The sequence below is a fragment of the Castor canadensis genome, chromosome 5 (assembly GCF_047511655.1).
Source record: "Castor canadensis chromosome 5, mCasCan1.hap1v2, whole genome shotgun sequence".
In the NCBI taxonomy this organism is placed as follows: Eukaryota; Metazoa; Chordata; class Mammalia; order Rodentia; family Castoridae; genus Castor; species Castor canadensis.
In genome coordinates, this window is record NC_133390.1 from 132,514,140 (window position 1) to 132,539,148 (window position 25,009).

General features: G+C 43.7%; 1 protein-coding gene across 7 annotated transcripts in view; it reads right to left on the reverse strand.

Annotated features, from left to right (window-relative positions):
• Positions 1 to 969: 969 nt before the first annotated feature.
• Positions 970 to 25,009, reverse strand: part of Syndig1 (synapse differentiation inducing 1) — a 174,176-nt gene continuing 150,136 nt past the window's right edge. For all 7 annotated transcript variants that reach the window (XM_074074214.1, XM_074074213.1, XM_074074216.1 and 4 more), the window contains one exon: positions 970 to 2,190. In XM_074074214.1, the coding sequence (XP_073930315.1) occupies positions 2,032 to 2,190 (159 nt within the window). In that variant the 3' untranslated portion in view covers positions 970 to 2,031. The remainder of the gene's footprint in view (positions 2,191 to 25,009) is intronic.

Genomic DNA, 25,009 nt, shown 5'->3' on the forward strand with positions numbered 1-25,009 from the left:
TGTCACCTATAGGGACACCTAAGGTAACCACAACCACCCCATCTACAGTGCATATGCCAGGCACTATGTGTGTGGTTTCCTTCCCAGGAATTCCCTAGCAATCATATGAAGTGAGCCTTACCATTTATCTTGTCACAGAGGTGAGGTTCAGAGAGGTGCAGGCATCTGTCCAAGATCACAGAACTAGAAAGTAGTGCAATTGGATTCAAGCCCAAGTTATTGTGACTCCAGTCCTATATACTCTGGCTTTCATGGAGATGATTGGGTGTCTATATAGTCTTCATAGGGATAAGATCTTAGAGTATGCTTTTGGACTATCAAAGACAAATGCTGGGTGAGTCTCAGATTTGACTCACAAAGATGGTGTTAATAATTTTCAAAACATTAAATGTTTAAGGTCAAGGGAGAGAGTGGCAGGTGGGGGAGATCAAGCTGTAGTCCTTATTCCAGGACAGTGGTTCTCACCTTTGCTGAATATTGGAATGACCAAGTTGTACCCCTGACCAATCTAATCAAGATTTCTGGGATACCAGGATTCCAGACATAGGGAATTTTTTTTTTTTGGTGGTATTGGGTTTTTGAACTCAGGGCTTCATGCTTGCTGGGCAGATGCTCCATTTAACCCACTCTGCCAGCCCTTTTTTTGTGCTGGGCATTTTCAAGATAGGGTCTATTTCCCTAGGCTGGCTTTGAACCATGATCCTCTTGATCTCTGCCTTCAGATTAGCTAGGATTACAAGCTTGAGCCGCAGGTATAACCGCTGTTAGAGGGTTGCTGCATTCTCGGGATCAGGATGGCAGCATTTATTAACTATGTTCAAGGTGGATATGTGATTCTTGCCCTGGGAGATGACCATACCACTGCTTCAGCAGCTGAGTCCTGTGTGCTCTGCAGTCATTTAAACACCAAATAAATCATCAAAATTAAACCCAACCATTGCTATTCATCAGAAAGAACAGTCATAAGCAAACAAGCTAAAAGATAACTTTTGTTAAATAATGAACACTCGTAAAACAGCAATGAAATGGTATTAAAACATCTGTGATTACTTATTTCTCAGCATTCATCTGATAACTTAAGCAGCATGAAGCAAGAGTTACACTTTAAAAAATGACAAGAAAATAGCTATTCATTTAGTCTACAGAGTAAGGCCCATCCCATTTCTCGGATCTCTTTGTCATTGTCCATGACCAGGGTGAGCGTCCACAGGGTGACTGTTTCAGAAGCACCCTGGGTGTCTTCATAGCTCTTTTGCCTCAGGTCCCCAACAAACACTGGGTTCTTTCTTCACATGCTGCGGGAGGAGCTGCGGCCTGCCTCCCATCTACCCAAAGAGGCCCCAAGACTGCGCATTGCCATGATAACTGCTGAGTGACACGGTCCAGCATTCTTAACTGGGGCAGCACAGCAGGAAGGAACAGGGCCTGGGGACAGATGTTATGTTATTCTGACTTTGCCTTCTCTGGGTGGGACCACCTCCAGACAGTGCCAGCTGGGTCCTTCCTGAAGATGTGCCCTTTCTTCCTTCTCGGCTCCATTTACTTCTGGCAAGGAAGCCATGTAGACTGGGGGAACGCAGAAGAGTCAAGCGGGCCACAGACAGCAGAGTGACCGTGTCCCCTGCCCTCTGCCTATTGCACCGTATTCCATAAAAAATAAATACTTTTTAAAATTTTACTGTTTGTATATTGCTAATGCAGGGGCATTCCAGGCACTGACAGGCTGCAGAGAAAGCCACATTGTCATTAATCCACCAGAATCCATCCAGAGATAGCCTCTTGGGCTGGGATCTTTGGAAGAATTAGCAGTGCCCATCTGTCTGGTGGTCTATACTGTGCTGTGAAATGAAATGGACGGATAAAAACAAAAGGAATCCAGGGGTAGAAAATTCCAGGTCATCATGGAGTCATTCCGCAATCACTTGTATTGTACAGCATCTCACAAGTGTGTCTACCCCTGGCCAGCTCTACCCACTTGGTGCCCACAGACCTGGCCCAGGTCCTTCCCCTCCATGCCTGCCTGCAGGAAGCTCATAGGTGGTTGTTCTTGGAGAGGTAGGCGATGAGGGCGACGGCCACGCCCACGTAGATGCCAGTTCCAATGGTGATGGACAGCACCGCAAGGAATAGAGCTCGCCGGGAGCTGGTGCTGGCCTGGTGAAAGTCCCCCTTGGCTACGGCTTTGTTTGTCTGCAGAATAAGGGAAGAAAAAGGAAGTGAGAGTGAGCAAGTCAGAAGGAACAGGGAGTGGAGAGTGTGTCTGTGGCTCTGTCCCAATGTGAAACTTCAGTTGATTCCAGAGAGAACCTGTCAATATAGGAATGGCCAAAAAGGAAGTGGCATTTGTCCTCCACCATGAGGGCTCTCTAACTGGAAGGTACATGGCTGGTGTTTATCACTGCTCCTCACACTTCTAGGGACAAAAAGTAAGGCTTGAAGTAGCTGAGTGACTACCACGGGTATGGGGTGTGAGGTCTCAGTTATGGATGAAGCTTCTTATCTCCAGGGCCACCCTTCCTACACAAGAACAACAGTGTTTTTTTTTTTTTCCTCATTTGACTGACACTTAACTTTCTAAAGCATGTTCACACTTACCTTATTTAATCTCTATAACCCAGTAGGGTTATGGGGAAGGAAATTATAGTTCTCATTTCCCAGAAAGGAAACTATGGCATCAGATTATTAAACTAACCCCAGAATACTTGGGGCTTCACTTTTTAGTAGTTAGCCATCATATGGCCATCCATTGATTTTCTGACAGTCCCTTACCCCTGCCAGAGTGGCATTGTCAAAATAATTGTCCATTGTCAGAATAATTTCATGTAAGATCACTACCTATACTTTGGAGCACTCAGTTACATGACAAGGTGTTGGTTTAATAAGATTCTCATTTCTTAGGGTCCTGAGGAAAACAGGAACATGGAAGTGGGATGTGGTGTCAGATATGGTATTTCATAGCAGGACTTTAAGTCCATTCCCAACTTCTTCCTTCCTTGCCCTTCTCCACACCCTGGGGGGTAGCAAGTATAGATTAGGGAGATTGCAGTGGGTGTCTCTAGGAGAACTTTGGGAAGGGTAAGATGTGGGACTCATGTGGATGACACCGCCCTCCTTCTTGCCTGGGGATGCAGATGTGGAGCCTGGAACTGCTGTGGGCACGGATCCAGGAGAGAAGCTGAGAGAAGGTTACAAAAGTCTGTGTTGATGCTCAGGAACCTCTGAAACAACACCAGAGCCTCCTGGTCCAGATTTGCTGTGTGAGGAACATGAGCATTTATCTGTTCAGACTCTGCTTGCCGACTTGTGCTGTGACACGCCATTCTTTAATGCCAAAACTGTGGGCTGTTGTGTGCTTCAGTCACCGCCATCATGACCTGAACACCCAAGTCAAACAGCTCACATGGCAGATGGAGAGGGATACTCCCAAGGAGTGAGGAGTAATGCTGAGAAGGGCTAATCCAGGCCTGTGGAGGGGCCTCTTTAGTCAGGGTAAAGGCAAAGCCCACTTAACTAGGGAATGTCCTAACTTGCTCTCATGGGCCATCACTGGAAAACTAGATTTTTCTTACCAGACCTATCATTTATGAGTCATCTGTGATATTTCTACATCTCATGGGCCAGTATTGGAAGACAGGCTGTTCACTCCATGCTACGGATCACAGAGGGTCAAACTCAGAGAGAACTTAGGAAGTGGCTTTTCCTCTTCCACAATCTCTTGACCCTGTTTTGATGAGATTGGAAATCTGTGATGTGTTCAGAGGGACCTCTATCTGCCACCTGGCCCCTTCTCTTTTCCCTAACTTCTGAATCTTGAAAGCTAGATTTTATTTTTAACTCCCTTAGTTTTTGCCTTGGAACTGAGCTTGGGAGCTCACTGGGAATAAGTTTTGATGTAGCACAGCTGAGGGAATGCAAATTGAGAAGCCTCCTAGGACAACAGTAATTAATTAATTAGGTCATAATTAGCTGGGTTTCATTTTATCTAGCAGCACTCCCAATGTCCTGTAACATAATTTACTGTAATTGCCCTTCTTGGCATTATCTCTAAACAGTCCTTGTTCATCAGAAGCATGGTTTTGTTGCTGCCACTGTCATTATCCTCACTCTTAGCACAGTTTCTTAGCAAGGCTGGGGGAAAGTAGGTGAAGGGAAGCCAAGAGGAGGGTGGAGGTTCCTATAGCTGATCAGGCACTTTTCCACAAGAATCCTGCATGAAACTTCCCTATTTCGTCAGTGTTCACACATTTGGGTGCTGACTTTTGGAGCAGGGTCCAAATCTCCCTTGTCCACTGTGGTCTTCCTAAGGCCTGGACTCGTGTCCTGGTGGTATAAAGGAGCAATGACAGAGGTGGCTCCATTTTGGATGAGGGAAACACTTCAGAAACAGACTTCCAAAGGGGCATGGGAAAAACAGGTTTCTCAGAGAAATAACAAGTCTCTCACCAAAATAACAAAATGCAGTTGTTAGATGTAGGCAGTGGGCCGCAAGGCCAGAAAAACTGACCAGACTTTCCCAGAATGTTCTGGTCGATAAGGATGGGGACGGGCAAGTGGCTGGGTTCAACAGAGAGTTGACTAGGCTCCAACCAATCACAAATAGAGTTTCAAGGTAGAATAGTTGGACCTAAGCCAGGCAGAGCCCTATATTACTCCTAGACTTCAGCCATACTATGGCTGAAGCTTTCCTAAGCCCCTTCCATGTGGGAGCTTTTGCATCCTTGTGCTTGCTTTACTCTTAACTCCTAGTCTGGCATCTTCATTCATCAGCTTCACCAGGACATGAACTTGGGATCAATAATCCAGTATTAGTTGGAGGTCAACAGCTAATGATGAATGACCAAGTGTGTCAGCCATACAAGATCACCTCCTTCAAATGCCTCCACGTGTTTTTCCCTAGGAGCTGTTTAGGAGGGAGTAGTAGTCTTCCTGTCCCTTGAGCTGAACTTTGGCCCAATACTGAGGATTCTGAACACACACACAGCACCAGAAAGAGCTCTCACCCCAAAACCTACGTGTCTGAGAATCATACAAACTTTTTTCATTCATACTAGGGGACCTCTGTCTGCATTTTTATGCTTAGTTCTAAGGTATCTGTTCCTACAGGAGTACCAGGGAATGTGTTGTCAAGGCACTACCATGGAAGACAGTCAGGACAGCAAAGGCCTAACGAGCAGGCTGCTCTTCAGCAAAGCTACTTGATGTTTGGATTTCACAGAAGTAGAGTAACTGGGCTCCAAGATACCAAAGGTACAGTTGTTGTTTGCACAGGCCATAGACTAAGGAAAGTGACTTGACACTAACCTTTGTTTTAGAAAATGAGTAACTACCTACAAAACAGCTTGCTTGTCCCTTTGAGACAAAGAAGGGACCGGAAGGAAGGCTTCCAACCTGGTCACTTCTGGACTAAAGCTGCAGAGTCCTTGGCATGTTTTCTTACTATTCACAAGAGATTCCTGACCTGGCTCCCTGGGTCTGTAAACCACAGGCACGGAAGTCGTTATTAGGTGGAAGTATTACGGGAAGACAGCTCAGCCAAGCTCAGTGGATTCTGTAAGCAGCCCCTGTTCCCAGCTGTTCCTACCTACTGTGTTATAGGAGAGGAAGGAGAGGATGGCAAAGGAACAAAACTTATTGGCACCTCCTAGGGGCAGGTAACACCAGGTGGTTCTTGGCTGGAATGACCAGGTGCTATGTACTTGTCCTGTGAGCCTAGACTTGTCTACACCCTGGTCTACATATGAATTTCATGTGGCATAAGTGAGTGTTTGTCAAAAACCTCAAGAAAACTGATCTCAGGCTATGACATGACCACACCACTTATGAACTGACCACTTGCTTGCAGCAGCTTCCTTCAGGTCTGGTGTCCAGCTCCCCTTGGGCAGCCTGACTTTTTGTCTTCTGGGAGAGTCCTCAGCCATCCCAGCCTGGAAGACTCCTTGTTGCTTTATACATGTGTGTGTTCATCTGTTGTTGAAATATAACATCATCACCAAACTTTGCAGCTGGAAGCAAAAGTAATCACTTACTCTTGTCTCTTGTTTTCATCAGGGGCCTGGTGGGTGATTCTGACTTGGGACTGGATTATGATAACCTCTGGTAGATGTCTGCCTCCTGGGATGGGGATACTTGAAGCATAGTTCCTCCATATCTCTCTACCTGCCTTGGTTTCTACCATGGATTGGCTTTTCATGCTACCTCAGAAGTCAGGGGCCCAGGTCCCACAGTGCCTCCTGTCTGCACCCTTCCTACTCCTTCTTCATGGCCCTGCTTGCCTCCAGCAAAGTCCAGAATCACCTCCTAGATAGACCATCTGTCCTCATTGTAGGTGTGCTCTAGGAAGCCCAAATCAAAGGAATTCCCTTCAGAGGCCCCTAAGAAAACTCTTTTAAGAAGCCCCTGAGAGAAGGTTAATTATAAAACCTCAGAGACACACATGGGATTTCTACCTGGGGGCTCTTCTTGCCACAGCAGAATCAAATTTGGGCCAGGCCTTGGGGAAAAGATCCAATTTAGGTTTCCGGGCCTTGGCTAAGAGGCTGTACCTCTGAAGGTCATCCACAGGTTGCTTTCTCTCAGTTCTGCCTCTGCCATCCCTGGATGACAAGAGCTGTGAAAAGGGAGGTGATGGTATATGGCATGAGCCACCCCTACCTGGCCCATCTGCATACAGCCCTTCCTGACTGCACAGAGATGCTTCTAGTTACAGGATCATCTGAGGCTGCTTCCGCATCTGCCCTCCAATATGCTGTGACAATCATGCCTGCCTGCCCTTGAGTTGGGAGCTTTCTCCCTTATGGGTGGTTTCTGCCCTGTCCTTTTACCAACAGGTCAAGTGAAGTGTCTTACTTTCATTTTGTGGGCCTCTTGTCATAAAACACAAAGTGCAGGGGGCTGCCCCAATCTGCAAATTGGTGGGGGCACAATCTGGGTGCCAGTGTGTTGAGGCACAAGTGCTCAAGGGACCCAGGGGTGTAGTTTCTGCACTCGTGAAGGTTACTCAGGTGGAGTTTCAGCTCTCAGATAAATGTCTCAAGGGAATGAGAGAGAACCTTAAAAGCCAAAAGTGAGAAGAATAAGCAATCAGAGCCCAGGAAGGTATACTGGGCTGTTAGGCACAGTTGGGCATAGGGTGTCAGACACAGCCCAGAGGGAGACATCCTTTAAGCCTGGGCTCATGCACCACTCACTGGACCATTTCATGTTGAAGCACTGCATGCAAACTCTGGTTCCTGAACTAAAGAGCCACCTTCACTTTCCTAGTTGTAAAGATATAAGGAATATCCGATTTTTACATTGAAGAACAAAAGTAAAACAAGTGATAAGCCTTATGAAAACAACTAATGTCTTCTCCATGAGTGAAGCACTATTCAAACTGAGACAATAAAGGCTAAGGGTAGCAGAGTGCTTCCCCAGGATGCCTTAGGCATGGGTTCTATTTCCAGTACCACAAAGAAAAAAAATACCCAAACCGAGCAAAGTAAAAATCCTATAAAGAGAATACCCACCGAGGACAAATGTGCTTTGGCTAAAACGGCCAGTACTGTGTCATGTTTCCTTAGGCTGAAATGACGGCCATGAAAAACCAGGTCAAAAGAACATGCCGTCAAGGCCCTAAAGCTTTTGATACACATTCCGAGATCATTTTCATGATAAGAAATGGCCAGTCTGCAGAGGAAAGAAGTCACATTTTCATTCTTTGGATGATATTTTTAATAGCTAGCTGCATTTACCCAGTGACAACTCTCTCCGTTGGTGGTAGTACCCACCTGATAGAACTGGTTCTATCTAGAGGGAGTGGCTTCTTCTGGTGGTATAGCACAGTGCTGTCTGGATTCCAGCCCAGCCTCTTTTTGACACTCCCAGGGGACACAGAAGTAAGGAGAGCAATGAGCAATCATGAGCTATGAGTGTCCTCACTTAGTTGGTGTCATGTCTCCCTTTCTTGCTGCCCATCTGAGGTCCCTAGGTTATCATAAAGATTTGTCTTGCATATGTTGGCCTTCCTTCTTCCCTTCCTCCCTTCCTTCTCTCCTTCCTTCCCTCTCTCCTTTCTTTACTCTCTCCCTCCCTCTGCTCCTTCCTTCTTTGTCTCTCTTGCTCTGCAACTGGAGGCTCAGCTGGAAGTTCCTGCCAGGGTCAATGTTACAAGACATGGCCTTGGATGGCCCCACATTTGAAGAATGAAATAGCTGCAGGATGAATGGAAAGCCCCTAGACATCTACTGAAACTTGGAGAGGCCTTTCCTTTTACATAGGGCATGGCCACATCTCAAGGGTTCACAGGCCTGCAGCTCTCCTTTGGAATCGGTCACTGACAGATCCCAGTCCCCCACTGTGGGACAACCAGAGGACATTCAAAGTCTCTCAGAGGGCCAGTGACCTTAGGCCAACATTTCCTTTAGCTCCAGATTGAGTTTCTGACAAGCTTTTGCTAAAGTGTTCATTACCTTTGGCTGGAAAATAACTCGGTGTTTGAGGTTTTGGAAAAATCACAATTTGCTCTCAGGGACAGTCCTGCTGCTCTGCTTTTCCTTTAGTCACCATCCTTAAGGGTAGCAACCAGAGAGCTCAGATGCTTCCACACCGCACATTGTCCACTGACACACTTGCCATGTTCATGGAGAGAAGCTGGGTCAGGCACAACACGAGGACCGTGGCAGCAAATGCCATTGCCTCCTGAAATTTGTTGACAGACTCCTGCAACATACTCACTGCCTCTTAAATCACTTCTCTGGAAATTGATAGCACTGTGGGTACTTCATGCCCATTTTTCCTCTAGTACCAATATCTGTCTGACTAGATTATACTTCTTTGCATTATTACAAAGGTTATTTCCATTATTTATTACCATTTGACACTCACTGAGCAATGACGAGGTACTGAGAGCTGTACTTAGAGAACAGGCATTCTCCATCTAATATTCTGAATGTGGAAGATGGCCAACCATAAACATAAACCACAGGATGGAGTGGCTCGCAGAGGCAACAACCCCACACTCCAACCTCAGCATGCATTTTCTCCTATGTGTTTAGTTTCAGCTGCATTTTATGACCCCCCCATACCATTTTAGTAACTCTTGTATTTTAAGCTATTAAAACAAACTCAGCTGGTTTGAGATCTTCCTACTGGGTTCTTCTCCTTGCAGCCCACCTGCAGCTGGTTGCCATGCCATCCTTCCCTCTCCCACATGCTGGCCCTGTGCAGAGGACACATGCTTGGTTCTCCATAAACTAGGGCCAGTTTGCATGTGAGGGGAGGCTGTGAGGGGAGGCTATGAGGGTCGCCATTCTTCATGGAAAGCACAGGAAACTCCGAAGGGCCAAGCAGAGACGTGCCTCTGTAAGGGGTGAGGGGCCATGGGCTCTGTCTCAGGGGTTGTGACCCTCATTTAGATGTGTTTGCCTCATTCCTGCATCCTGCTCTCTCTCATTGCTTCACCTCCGCCTGTCCAGGCCAAGAATCAGGCTCTGTGGCCAGCTATCCAGAACCCAATCGTGCTTCTCTCTGATCAGAATGTCACATATATGCAAAATTCAGTTTTTTAAGGAATAAAGATGATCAAAGACTACAAAGAGTCTCATTGTTGGCTCAGAATTAGAGGGACTTGAAGGAACAGACAATTGTTACAGTTGTGTTCTCTCAGACTGAAGCAGTAATAAATGGCCCAACATTTGCTCATGGGCTTTTCCTGTGTCCTTCAATCTCCAGCACTCATCCCCAGCAGAGACCACAGTCCTGACCTACAGCTGCCAAATCAGCTTCTTCTGCTTTGGAATGTCCCAGCAATAGATCCCACAGTATCTATGCTACTGTGTATGGCTCCTCACCTCTTTGTGAGGTTCCTGCTTACTGTGTGAGGTGATAGTATCCTACTGCAAGAATATACAGTTAGCCCACCTTATTCTTGGTTTATTACACGTGGTTTTGACCAAGAACAGTCAAAAAATAAATTAAAAAAAAGAAATTTCAAAACAAAAAGTATTTAAATTCTTGTGTGTGCATTACACAGCTCAGTTGATATGGTGCAGATCTCAGTCAATCCAACATTATCATCAATTGTGTTCAAATCATTGTGTGATCTAAATATTTCCCTGCCCTTAATTTTGTGAAAACACCCCCCAAAGCAAGAGAAAAGTGGATGTACTTAATTTATGTGGTAAAGTGAAAATTTTAGATTGACAGATGGCCCGTCTTTAGTGGAAGTGGGGGGTGTTATGGAAAAAATGAATCAAGCCTCTGCTGTACAGTACTGAATCCTTTGCATCTTGAGCATGTGTGGATTTTTTCAGTTGCACTCTCGTTGGAACTATAGATACTGAGGATCTACTTATTGCAATTTATTGCTCACTCACCTGTGCAAAAGCATTTGGAGTTTAGAAATTGCGTTTATGGATAGAGCTGCTATGAACATTCTAGTCTACTTTTTCTTATGAGCATATACAATTATTTCTGTTGGCTATATAGTTAGAAGTAAAATTTCTAATAATAGGGTAAACATATATTCAGTTTTTAAAATAGTTGTTATAATCAAAGCAACATGCATACAGGGCTTTATAAAATAACATATCAGCAAAACCATCTTGGGTACTTCCCTGTCTCTGAGGCTTTTCCTCAGACAAGTTTTAAACTTTGTTACTGGTTCTGTCAGGTGTTTGTATTTATTTCTAGGCTTATCAATTTGTCAACTGTTTATCACTGGCCAATTATTGTTGTGGATGAATAGTTAATTTCCTTAAAATCCACCTCTGTCTCTTCCTTATCCCATTGTTTCCTTTCCCTTCCCCCATTCTCCTAAATGCATTTAGTTAAGGCATTATTTCAACTAAGTGCATTCTAGTCTTTGCTAAGCCAAGTGCACTCCTATTGTGTTTTTCATTCTTCTGGACTTAATTACTGTAGTTTTTACATCTGTCCCATGGATTTATCTTCTTTTTTACCATACACACCAGAACCATCTCAATATAACCTTTTCCCAATATGATCAAACATATCAGTAATCTATTAATTCCTTATTTCTTGGAGACCATTCTCCTCCTATCCTTCTACTGCTTGAAAGTGGTTGCTCTTTGATGTAGCCCTTTAACCTCATCAAAGAAATTCCTTTTCCTTCCCTATTATGCTATAGTTCTTGTTTTCTGGACTTTAGGCTCATTTCAGGAAGACTTATCTGTGTAACACATGCTTCTGAATCTCCCTGGAAATCAGTGCATGGGTGGTATGCATTTGAGTCTTTGCATGTCTGTAAATGAACATATACTATTCCAATACCTGATTGACAGTTTGGCTAGGAATAAAATTCTATATGGGAAATGATTCTTTCCTTGGATTTCTCACAGCCTCACTCCATAGTCTTCTCATTACCACCTCTCTCAATGGTCTAGTATAATCCTTGTACCCTGTTCATTGCTGTGGACTGTTCCTTCTCTCTGTACAGAACACCCACTATCCATGGTGTTTTAAAATATTTATGTAAAAGTCCTTGTTCAATCTCTGAATTAATCCTTTGCTCATTTCCTTTTTTGTACTATTGTCCACCCCTTCCCCTTTGTTATATTTTATGGGTGATTACCTCAACTGTCCTCCAAGCATTATATGGGATTTTGTCTTGGGTGCTGTATTATTTAATATCCATGGACCCTTGGCTTCCTCACTTTTTGTTTTCTTGTGAGTTCCTGTTTTTGCTGCATAAAATTAATTTCATTTCTAATCTGTCTGAAAACATTAATTGGATAGATTTTTGAGATATTTTCCACTTTCTACATTGTGTCTATATCCAAGTCCCTCTCTGAGACCTGTCCAGGTCTCGTTTTTTCAGGATAGAGGCTTTCTCAAATGTCAGGCAATCACTGGCTGTTATTTAACATTTAAGAGAACCAAAGAGCCAATTAGATGCTCCACATGCACATATGGGGCTGAAAAACTGGAGAGATTTCCTATAGTATTGATTAGGCACCAAGCTGCCTTTTTCATTTGGTAGTTTCTGCATGGTGGCATATATTGGTCTTTCCTTTGGGTACTGTTAACAGTCTGGACTGTGCTCCTCTAAAATTTGCATGCTGAATCCCTAACCTCTTGAATGTGACTGTATTTGGAGATAAGACTTTTAAAGAAGAAATGAAGTTTAACTGGAGTTGTTAGGGTGGGCCTAATCCAATGACTGATGTCCATATAAGAAGAGATTAGGACACAGACATACACAAAGGAAGGACCATGTGAAGACACAGCAAGAAGGCACCATCTACAAGCCTAGGAGGCAGCCTCAGAAGAAATAAAGCCTGCTGACACCTTCATATTTGCAGCCTCTAGAATTGTGAGCAAATAAATTTCTGTTTTTTAAGTCACACAGTCTGTAGTATTGTGATATGGAAGCCCTAGCAGACTAGTGACATTCAGCACCTCAAGGGAGAAATCCTCCAACCTCCTGCCAAAAGATGGATGATGATGATTACGACGATGCCAAAAGAGCCTAATGAGGTAACGTCCTCTGGAGATTGGACCATAGAGAGATACTGTTTGTCTTGCTGAGGTTTCGAGTCTGGATCTCACCTCTTCCCATCATTGTGCCTGGGGTTGTCAAGACTGGATGAAGCCTGAGTGAATTTGTTTGGAGTATATGACTGTCTCCAACTGGGATAAAGAAACGTTTGCTGCTAAGCTGTGGAGCCAGGAGACAGGACTGGGTTGTTTACTCCCCAGTGAAATAAAAACATCTCACTGTTTTTAGGTTAATGCCTTCTCCAGATTGTGTCTTACTGGAGCTTCCTAGGTTTGCATCTGTGAGGTGATGATGGAGTGAATTGGCTGATTCCCACTGGTAGTTTCTTGGAAGGCTCTCCAACTCTGTTGCCCTGCATGGCACACTCACCACTCCTCCATCTGCTCACATCTTTCACAATGTGCTGCCATCTTTGTTACCTGCAGCTCCATGTACATTGTCTTTTCTCTTTGTAGTCTTACATTATTTATCTTTTTTGCTGAAGTCTAAATAAAGTTTTTAGGAAAGAGTAGAGATAACGGGAATGTTCTATTACATGTGTCACTGGAAATCTATCCTTTTATTCTAAATGTCATTCTAGCTCAGGTTACCCCTACCCCACCAGAGTGGCTCTGAGAGGACCCACTTTTTAGAAGGTGATCTTGGAAGGATCATTGAGAAGTTAGAAATGCAGAGAAGCAGAGGGGCCAGTGCAGGACAGGTTAAGGAGCAGGGGACAGTTGTATTGGTCCCACAGTAGACATCTGGAAAGTATCTCAAGGTGTTCTCCTCAAGGGGCTAAGAATCTGAGGTATTTAGCTGCAACCCCTCCACCCTCATCACTAAGGATTTAGCTACTCAGAAAAGCTAACTTTCCCATATTCCTGGTCCTCCCCTGCCTATGGCTGAGCACTCTGTGGTGAGTAGAGGAAGATTTCCAGCAAAGAGTCACAAGTCTGTGCAATAATAACCATGAGTGCCAAGGTTTGTGGATGTGGTATCACCTGTTCTATGTACAAAAAATTGCATTGTAATATATCCATTATTTACCAAACCCCAATCATTTTACTGATAAATTGCATGAGGTCACTTTGGATTACTAAAGAAAGTGCAGATAAAACTGACTAAGGCCTAGTCAGGTCCTAGGGTATGAAGTGAGAAACCTCTTCTGATGTCCCTTCTGGTCTGTAGGATACTGTGGTGATGAAGGGGTCAGAACTATGAGGAAACAGCAAAATAGCACAGTGAAGGAGTTTTGTCACCAGTCCTCAGTGGATCCTGGTAACTGCAAATAAAAAGTAAGAGGGTTCCAGACAGGAGAAGTTAATTGTAAGCAGCAGCTAAGAACCAGGTGTTACCTCAATCTCACCATTTGTCTTATTTGAGGGGGGAGAGGGGGATCCCAAGTCATTAATTCTTTCCACTTCCTTGGACTCTGCCTGGCTTCTCATCAATCACCTGTTTCCAGGATGTAACCTGAGTACTGGGCTACCTGCCCAGGCTTCACTCTTCACTGATGGCCTCCCTGTGGGGAGTGGTGACTGCTCTAATTATCTACTGCTGGGTAATAAATGACTCCAAGCTTAGTGGTATGAACCACAGTCATTTTATTATAGCTCATGAGTTTTGGGTCAGGAATTCAGGTCAGACCTGCTGGGTGATTCTTCTACTTCAAATGGCATTAACTGAGGTCACTTGAATATCTAGCTGGTGGCACAAGTGCTCTAGAGGGTCCAAGGTAAGTTCACTCATACCTGGCTTTAAGGACACTCCAGAATGGTGGTTACTGGTAGTTGGACTTCTTGTGTAGCAGCCCACAGCTCTGAGTGACTGTGCTAAGACACCAGGTGGAAATTCCACAAAAGACTTGAAACACCCCTGTGCAGTCTGTGGAGCCTTTGCCTATGAAGAAGTGTTCCTAGCTCATTGTTTATTAGTCTGTTAGTTTGTGCAGCTGAGTAAATTTCTTTTGTTTTAAGTATATGTCAGAACAACTGCAGGTCCAGGCATGGTAGTACACCCCTGTAATTCCAGCTACTCTGAAGGCAGAGATATGAGGATCTCAGTCTGAGGCTGAGGCATGGCTGAAGTGGTAGACCAGTTACCCAGCAAGTTCAAGACAATGACCCCCAAAAACCTGCAAACATGATAAATGAATATGTGGAAATCCAATAGTGAAACTCATTAATATGCACAATTAATATGCATTAATAATTATAATAAAAAATCAAAAAGCAACTCCAATATGTGTTTGTTCTCATTTTATCATAAACATGGTGCACATGGGCTTAATTTTTTTTTACCTTTTGTCACTCTGGGAGCAGGGTTTAGGACACTTAAATAGACTCCTGATGGGACAAGATTCTGAATATTAGCTGACAGTCTTTTGTCCCATCACCTTTGTGACTTTTAGTGCACCCTGTGGTCCTGGTTCCAACATGATATTTGGGGTGTCAAGGCTGAGAGATAGCCTCTCTGTGGGGAACCAAAACAGACAAATTCAAGAGGACTTGTCTTTTGAATAAACACATGTGAACACATACAAAGAAGCTAAAGTGATAACGAAACACTAATAAAATAATATATGAATTGCAATAACAAGGAAAAGAAATGAAGAGTCACTACATGGTAGAAGGGTAGGCTCATGTTGCTCACTGGGGGCCAGCCTAGTTATAGGTGAGGGCTTTCAGAGGTGCAAGATGTATTGCAGTTTCAAAGAACATATATTTGTTTTCATATTGTGAAGGAGTGAATTTAAATAGGAGCCTCAAGCTGATTACAGTTGACAACAGCAACCAAGGAGGACACTAATCCCAAATGGGCAGGCTGAACTAGTCTTCTGAGTCCTAAGACTTAAATGCTTATGGGAAAGGGCAGGGCTTTTTCCTCACTTGGAGAATTTGTACAACATACAAGCCTGAATTTTCTATAATTCAAACATAAAAAGAATAGCCCCAAACCATTTGGTGGCCCTTAGACTTCTTCTGTGGCAGCTCATTGCTCTGAGTGAGTATTCTAAGAAACCACACAGGAACTCTACAGAACTTGGAACATTTCTTCTGCTATGAGCTGTTGGTTACTGTGAGTCACTGGAACCACGCTACTGACTTGGACCAAACCATTTGTTTCATTTGGCCCCATGGTGCTGTTTATGTACATAAAAAAGCTAGTCAGATGCTGCATAGCACCAGATGAACCCCAAATGCAGGAGGCCATAATGGAGACACAGATATGGTCCTTATGAATTTTTGGTGGGCAGTCAAATATGGCCAGAGGAACCCAGTAGACCTTGAATACACCATACATATCTAGTGCAGCTGACAAATTTGCATCATTCTGTTTATAAAAGTGATGTCCCCTGGGAGACATACTATACAGATGGCTCACTTTTTATAAGCCCAATTTCATAATCAACTTTGGGGCTAGTCAGGATGGCATGTTACAGGCTGGGAAAGGCACATGGTCACAGGGTTAGCAAAGTTCAGAGAGTGGAACTTGCTTTTCTGAATAATATTTGTTCCTATTGCTTTTGTGCATGCTGCCTCATTGTGATTTAATCCAAACCAAGACCATGAGGCCTGGTTCACATGAGGGAGCTCTATCTGGTAGTCTTTCCATGCCAATAAGAGCCCCAACTACTCTAATCTTTTCCTGTTTTAAATTCTTTTACTTTGGTTACTGTCACTGGCATTTATCTGTGGAATGGATATGTCCTGCACTCTGGCAAGATAGCAAACTGGGATTCCTCCAACTGAAAAGGTACAGAAGAACCATATAGCCCCTGGATAATATACTTCCATGAGACAGGTAAGGGGCTGTGGCTGGGTTTCTGATGGTCTGAAGTGAGTGAGGACTTGGTGTTTGGCCAGGGGTGTGGCCATGCACAAGTTCCAAGCCTTAGAGTGTCCATTCTAAGCAAGGGGCTAGAAACTACTCTGCCAGTCTTGAGAAATCAAGAGTATGTTCTGTGTTTGTCCTGGACCTTGAGTCAGCAATCAAACTCTAAGGCCAGGCTAATCATAGCTGTGGGCTCTGTGTTTATTATATGCATGATACAAGAGCCCTGATTAAAATTAAAATATAAATGGATTCAGTACTCAAACAAAAGAGAACAAAAAGATGGCCTCAAAAGATAATGACAATTTCACAAGCTAGAGCTCATGGGTTTCCAGCAAGAAAAAAACAATAATTGTAGTTCAAGATAGACCCACAATAGAACACTAGAAGCTGCATGAGAGGGGTCAGTTTGTTTGCCATCCAAAACATTACTATTATTTCCAGAAGTAAATCATTTCAGAACAATTCTATTTTAATCTCTTTGAGATTGTTTTGGAATTCTATGAGAGCAAAGTTGTAAGGTTCTCATAAACTCTTGTAGAGCTCTATGACAATCTCAGATTTCAAAACAATTGAAATAATTTCAGTGATTAGGAAGGACAAGAAATCCATAGTGAACAAGAGGCCACATTAAAATTATCCAGACTTGGAAAATTACACAGCTAGAATTTTCAGAAGTGAAAACAAACAAAATAAAAAAGCCCAAGTTTGTGGATTGCAGAGCAAATTATTCACTAGGAGCAACTGAAGATAATATTTGTGTGTTACAAGACAGATGCAGATGAAACAACTAGGTAAGCACGGAAAGATAAAGAGATGGAAAAATACTACAGAACTACAACTGATAGAAAGAGAAGAGCCAACATACAACCCACAGGAGTTCCAGAAGGAGAGAAAAAAAAGGGTGGGACAAACACAATATCAAAATGGTAACGGCTGGGCACAGTACAAACTGAAGATGGATATTCGTCTTGAAAGTGAAGTAGTTCATTGAGTCCTGAACAGATATATTAAAAGTAAATACAAATAAAGACACAGCACAGTGGACCTACAGAGCACAAGTTAGAAGACTCAGTTCCAAGCCCTTTATATCCCCATTTTGTTCTTGATGAGTACATAAAGTGAACTTCTTATTCATAACTCCAGCCCATCTACAGACGTACAACTTGTTTTCTTTACTTGGCTATCTCAATAGGAACCTCAAATCCAGTGCCCAAAGCTAAACTTTTCATCACCCTTACTGGCCACTGCCCCTTCGACCCTTCACTCACTGACCGTGAAGCTAGTCTCCCTCATTTTCTGGTGATCTCTCAGGATGGCAGGTTTTGCCTAACAGCCCTAAATCCAGATTTTCTTTTATTTCTCTGATACCATCTTTGACTAAACTACTCTTCTGTCTCCTGTCCTCACCTTGGCTAGTTTGGAAAACATTGTGCAAATGCACATCCCACAATTTTTTCCATTTTACTTATCTTCCCTTTCTTGAAACAGCCCTTAAGAAAAGTCCCAGCTAAGGGGACCTCCAAGGCCTACATGGTCTGGTCTCTTCCACCTCTCTGTTCTTGCTGTTTTTGCTCCAGTCTCACTGAATGTATCTCTCTGTACTTTAGTCTCAGCCTGTAGTGCCCCAACCCAAGCTATCTCCTCAGTAGGATGTCTCCCAATCTCCATAAAAGTCTGGGGAAGGCTTTCCTGGCTTCTGCTACCAGTGATGGCTATGCTTCTCTGTACCATGTTTTTATAGGACTGTGACATTTTTGTTCATGATACTGACTAAGTGATGCTCAGTTCCCTGCTAGACTATAAGCTCCAAGAGAGCAGAGGCCACCTTTTTGCTCTTTTAATGTTCAACAATTAACACAGTATCCTGCTCATGGATGACACTAAACCTTATTCCTTTAATGAAGGAAAAATTTTCACAGGCTCTTATTTTGCACTTGTGTTCAAAACACTTGGCTGAACCAGTACCTTTCCACCCTGAATTCAAACAGCATGCCAACTGTGAAAAGAACGATACACAGTGTAGACACTGGCCTCCACCAGCTGTAACATCACAATGTTGACTGTGGAAATTGAGTCTGGCTCCAGCCGCTTGGCTTCTACTTTGCTGTACTTGGTTTGGATGCTCATTTTGAACATTCAGTTCTTCCTTTTTTGATGGCTTGCTTAGCAAAGCCATTGCATCTGAACTTCCTAAAATCATTTTACATCTGCAGCTGGAAAATAGCCATGCTGAGCTGGTGCTGGGCTCCCTCTTGACCCATCTGGTCTCCTTGCTGGAGCCTTGTTGCTTTCTGATTGGCAGCCAAGTCTGCCAGCTGGGCTCATGCCCCTCCTTCTTCCACTCTCTCAGGGACCTGATGTTTGTCTATTTTCCTGCAACAAAAGTGTGCCTTAGCTACCCCAAAGGTGTGATGACACAATGGCAAAGGCAGGATCAGGAGTAAGAATTTTACACTTAAGTGAAATGAAACCAAGGTGGCTCCGGTCAACAGCACCAGGAAGGTGCCACTTACTCTATGTGTCCTCATATCCCTAGTGATGTGGGTACACACCCCAAGGGGACCCACTGTAGATCACAAACCTCTTTTAATAGAAAGTGTCCACTTAGAGAGAGAAGATTCAGTTAAGTTGATTTTGCTTCCCCCTGCCCTGTCTCCAGAGGCATGAGTCAGACTACTATGGCCAAATGCTTGTGTTCTCCCAAATTTATTCATCAAAGCCTAATACCCAAGGGGACGGTGGTAGGAGGAGGGTCAATAGATTTTGGAGGCTAAGTGGGTTCCTAGGGGTCATGAGGGTGGAGCCCCCATGATGGGATTTGTGCCCTTATTAGAAGAGAAGACATGTGAGGACACAGGGAAAAAGTGACTGTCACCTGGACTTGGCCTTCCAGCCTCTAGAACTGTGAACAATAGATGTGCATTGCCTAAGCTACTCAGTCTACAGTGTCCTGCTAGAGTAGCCTGATCTGACCAACACACAAACCTCCTCCACCTCCCATAGGCCTCCTTTGCAAGCACCTAATTACTAGTATAAAGCATCCGTTTCCTGAGGCACTGGGGTTTGAATGCAGAGCCTTGCACTTGCTACACAGGTGCTCTACCACTTGAGGTACACCTGCAGCCCTTTTGTACTTTAGTTATTTTTCAGATAGGGTCTCATGCTTTTTTTTATTTATTTATTTTTGCCCAAGGCCAGCCCCAGACCATGATCCTCCTTCCTTTACTTTCAGCATAGCTGGGATTATAATGTGCACCACCATGCCCAACTTGTTTGTTTAATAGGGTTCTCACTAACTTCTTTGCCCAGGCTTGCTTTGAAATGTGTTCCTCGATATCTCTGCCACCAAGCAGCAGGGATTATTTTCTGAAATGGTTTGAAGTGTTTCCTTCTCCTTCTTAATTCCTTGACAGCTGCTACGTGAGGAGCATTCAGATATCTCAGCCCTCTATTGAAAGGTCCCTCTTCTTCACACAGATACCCATGGACCACAATCTCTGTGCCACAATGGGATATATACCATTACCCCTTCCCAGAGAAAGTGTTTGATTTACAGAAAATGATCTTGTAGTATTGCTTTTTTGATGTGTGCCTGTTGAGAGGAACCTTGCCTCTGAGGCACAATTTGATGCGATATGTATGTGACACAAACAGATTCTCCTTGGTTCTGCCATATGCACACATTTCTGCTTGGGTGAATGAATGTCAAGCTATCCAGAAAGCACCTCCATGTGCTCTGCCTAGGTGCACACACACTCTTCCACTGTTTAGTGCCCTGGGTCCCCTGCCTGGAGACCAGAATGCAAAGTCACATTGATTTCTTTATTAGACTATCTAATGAAGTGCTGATTGGAATGAATTCAAAATCAAGCACAGGAAATTTCCTTTTACTGGACTCAAAAGAATAAGATCCAAACAAATAAGTTAGGGTCCCCTCCCCCTGGAGCAGTACTGTGTGTATGAGCAGTGCTGCCTGCAGTGCTGCCCGCAGCTTGTTGGAGTGTGCACACTTTGTGGTCTGTCCTTGGGTCCTCCTGGTATTAGAGGGATACCCAAGAGTTCCTCGGAACTCTATTTGGGGCTTCCAAATGAAAAGCTGGATTTGAAAGGGCAGATCTCCTCTCCCATATCTCATTGACTGGAGAGGAGCTCAGATGTGGATGTGAGAGCTTCCCAACGCAGGGCACAGTCCCACTCCCTTCTCTCCAGGTGGACAGAAGTAGCTCTATGCAGAACAACGTTGTATGTTAGGATCCTTAAATAATTGGCTTCTGTCTAGGTGAAAGAGGGCACCTTGATTTCTGCAGACTTGTAGGAGCTGGCCAGAACCAGCTGCCACTGAAGAACTCACAGCTGGATGCTTTGTTACTGGGTCTGTAGAGAAGCGCACCTTCAGCCTTGAATACAAGTTAAACGATAGCCACATGTAGTTAGATGTGTGAGGTTCTCCTGGCCTGACTCATGCTGCTTTTGGCTCAGGTGTGGATCTGGGTTGAAGTTGGGAAGAAGATCATCTGCTAGTTCAGATGGTTGAGGAGCCCAGAGAGTTCAAGGCTGAGAGCTGGCCTCACACAATGGAAGACCTTTCCCCTGTCACTCCCTTCCCTCCAGGCTCCATCTCTCCCTCTTTCCTTCCTTGCTCTGGAGCCTGGGATGATTTTCCTTGCTGAGCTGCATCAGTGGGAGCTGCAGTCACAGGAACAAACGGTACCCATTCAGCCATCGGCATCCTGACCGGACGCGTGGGCCTCTTGGGTAGCAGTTGAAAGCCAGCTATTTGGTCTACTCATCCCATGTTTTGGGTAAATGGGTTGCTGTTCCTATTCAGATGATCTCCATCCAACCGGGTGCAGATGCTTTCAATTGAAATAATGATGATTAAAGTAATTAACAAGGGTGTTTTGCCTGGAATGGTGGCAATATCCTTAAGGACAGTTCGTTTGGCATCCTCATCCTAACAGGAAGCTCAATTCACCAGTCAGGAGAGAGCAGTGATGACAGTGTTGTCCATCTGGCTATAGTTTGATCACAGAGGCAGGGCTGGTAACCTCAATTTTTCTAATGTTTTCTTTCCAAAGTGCCTCCCAAGCATTTCCTGAACATTTTTTCCCAATGGAAGACCATTTTTCCAGAGTCAGATTGGTAGGGTTCAAATCCATTGCTTATTGTGGCTTTCAACAAGTTTGTTTGAATTTCTGTGCTTCAATTTTATCATCTGTCAACTGAAGATAATGAGTCACTATCTAATGGGTCTCTGAGAGCATTAAAATGTTAACGTATGCATGCCGGTCTTTAGAACAGTAGCTAGGACACAGTGGTGAGTGTTCTGGTGAACTATAACTATGTACGTAAGTACACTGGTGGTTTAAGACAATAGCCATTAGATGCTCATGGATTCTGGGGTGAGGCATCCAGGCAGGGCTCACAGGGGGACTTCTTAATAGTATCCACCTGGAGAGTGGGTGTGCCTAATGGATCAATTTGGCTTTTCTCAGATATCTGGTACCTGGGGTGAGATGACTTAGAGATCAGGACTGTCACCTAGAGCACCTACAAGTGTTGTTTCTATGTGGCTTGAGTTTTCTCAAAGCATGGTGGTCTCTGGGAGAGGACTTCCTTATACAGCACCTCAGGATTCCAAGAGTGAGTGTCCTAGTGGATAAGGAAGAAGTGGCAGGGCCTTGATGAACCTCAGCCTTGGAAGTCACACAGGTCCCTTGTTCGTGCATTCTGTTGGTGACAAATAAGGCATTAAGTGCATCTTGGGAACATGAAGAGGAGATGTGAGCTCTGCCCTGGGATGGAGCAAGGGAAAGGCTGCACTGCAGAAGAGCATGTGCAATGGGAATCCCGTCATGGCCATCTTAGCAAGGTACAACTTGCCACGATAAGCAAAATATTTTCACATAGCTTCTACTATCATCTGTGTGGTCAAGAGGAGACTGAGGTTTAACATTGGCCTTGCTTGAGGGATGAGCACATGGACGTTAAGTAGAGTAGATAATTTGCTCAGAGTCGTGCACTTAAATGAGAGTGTGTTAAGAACCCAAAGTGTCCTGAATTCTGAACCATCCATTGATGTCCCCTCTAAATGTCCTGTTGGCATTTGGACGTAGCTTGTTTTCATGATTGTCTTTTCTTCCATAGCATAGAAAATCTAATTTTTACATTTTAAAATGCATGAAGCTGCAATGATTAATCACCACTAGGACTCAATATTTATTTTTTTTTTCAGTGCTGGAGATCAAACCCTGGACTTCTCATTTGATGCCTGATTTTCTGTTGAGAAATCTGGTGAGTTGTGGGGCAAAAGGGAGAAATTAGCCTCACACAATTAGGTTGAAAACATATTTTTAACACTCTTTACCCAAAGCTGTATTTCTTCTTCTTGTCAAAAGTGAGTAATTTTCTGTAATACTGTAATGGTGGGCACATAGCACTATGCATTTTTCAAAATCCATGGAACTTATAGTACAAAAAGTGGATCTTAATGTATATAAATAAAAATGTTTAGGTCAAAGGATGCCAGAACGGAATGCAGATTACAACAAGATTTATTACAAATTTATGAAACAATCTCACTGGGCGGGGAGGTTGACCTAAGTAGCTCTAGGAATGAGAGGAGACTGTGGACTAGAGACCAAGTAAGTTCTGCTCTTCAGCTGATAAAGTTCTTTTCCGTGAAGACACAAGTCAACAATTTTGAAACTACTCATTTAAGATCAAATTGAACAACTGAATAGATGGATAGTGAATGGTTGAGGCCAGGTTTCTTACTGTAAAAGCAGCAGGTCACAGGGAAGTAAGGGAAGATGGCTACAATTATGTGTGGTTGAGATTAGCATTGGAAACATCAGGATGAACATATGTTTAGCTTAATTTAGCTACAAGTGGATATATATATAAATGTACACATAATTAAAAGATTATGAATACAGAAATATTTCTACATATTTAAATGCACAAATACCCTATATATAGAACTAGCAACATGAGTGAGTATACACATGCTTATTTCCTAGCTCCATCACTGGGACAGCCAAGAATCAATGATACTCTGGTAGAAGCAGGCACACACAGTGGCCAGATCTTGATTTCTAACATTGTTATTTAAAAAAAGAAACCAGGGTTCCATGGGCAAACAGCTGTTTCTAGGAATTCAACAGGAATTATGAAAAAAGAACTTGGAGCAGCATCTTGTAGAACAAAAAAGCCAAGAAGTGCTTCTAAAACAAAAGGGTGTCAATTAGACACAGACCAATGTGAAAAGCTCCCACTAGCCACAAAATATATAATCTGGCTTTGGTCTATAAGGCAAAGAACAAAAATAAATGTTCAAGCATCCACGAAAATGCTTCTGAAGTTTTTCTGGTTTTTTTTTTTTCATGATTTATTGCACTGTCCAAAACCTTAATGGTGGTAAACAGAATCAAACAAACAATGAAAAAAGTCATACTAAGACTTCAGGGTGCCAAATTTGTCTTAGTCAATGGTAGGCTGATGTCTCAACTTTTTTATTTCTCTAAGTGTGAGAGCCTGAGTCTCCCTGTCTCTCAGACCAGTGATCTGAAGTACAGGTGCACCAAACTGCCTTCCTGCCAATAGATGCTGGAACCTCTTTAGAAATCTTGGGCTTGGCTCTTGAGCATTTGTGTAGAGAAACCATGCCTTGGACTTACTGTCCTTGTGGCTTTAATGTGCAGTGTAGGTACAGCTGTCTCTGAAGACTAATAGATGATCACTGTCACTGTACAATGCACCCTGTAACATTTGAGCTGCAGGACATAGGCATCAGTCCAGATCTCTGTTGGGATACATGTCCTTTGTTGGCCACCTAATAACCCTGTCCTGAGCCAGGTCATATTTTCCCTGGTCACCTCTCTCCTGGCATCTCTCCTTTCCCCATGTTTCCTGGCATCTCTCCTTTCCCCAATGTTCTGTGCTGCACTTAATGGTTGGCATTGATCTTCCTCCTGAGACAGCAGCTGCACCTACCACCATGATGGAAAGGACTGCAGGGCGATCGGGCCCAGGTGATGACATCTTGGTATAGGTTCTAGATGTTCTGGACCTTGACACTCCTGGGCAGCCTCTGCATGTATTTCACAAATAAGACTGTGTGCTCACAGTGATGGAAAGCGTTTTATATCACAGCCCCAACCTCTGGTATCCACTTTACTACGTCATTCATCTTGACTATTGCTGCTCCTTTTTTTTTCTGTTGGTTGGTTTTCAGTAGTAATCACACCCACTGATACTCATCTGGAGGCACATTTAAAAGCATACAAAATCTACTTTTACCTGCCACCATATTGCTGCTCTCAATATATTTGCACTTTTGTTCATTACTGTCCCTTCTTTGAAAAATCCAATTTCACACTTGCTAGGGAATGATTCAGAATGATGGTGCAGCTCCTGGACTCAAGAGGCAAGGAGTTGTTCTGTACCCTCCTCCACATTTGCCCTCATATGGTGGCCACACTGGGATCTCCTCCCCCAGTGGAGATCTCTTTGGCCCCTTTCCTTTTCTACTCTTCCATAGGTGGAGAGGGCAAGTGTCTGATACAGTGTCATCAGAACAATGTAGGACCTTTGCAAACACTCGGGGACTCCCCTCAACTTCTGTGTTGTAGGAGAAGTGAGGTTGGTTTTTACCTTCCAGAGCACAGGAAGTCTCTCCCTTGGGCACTCACT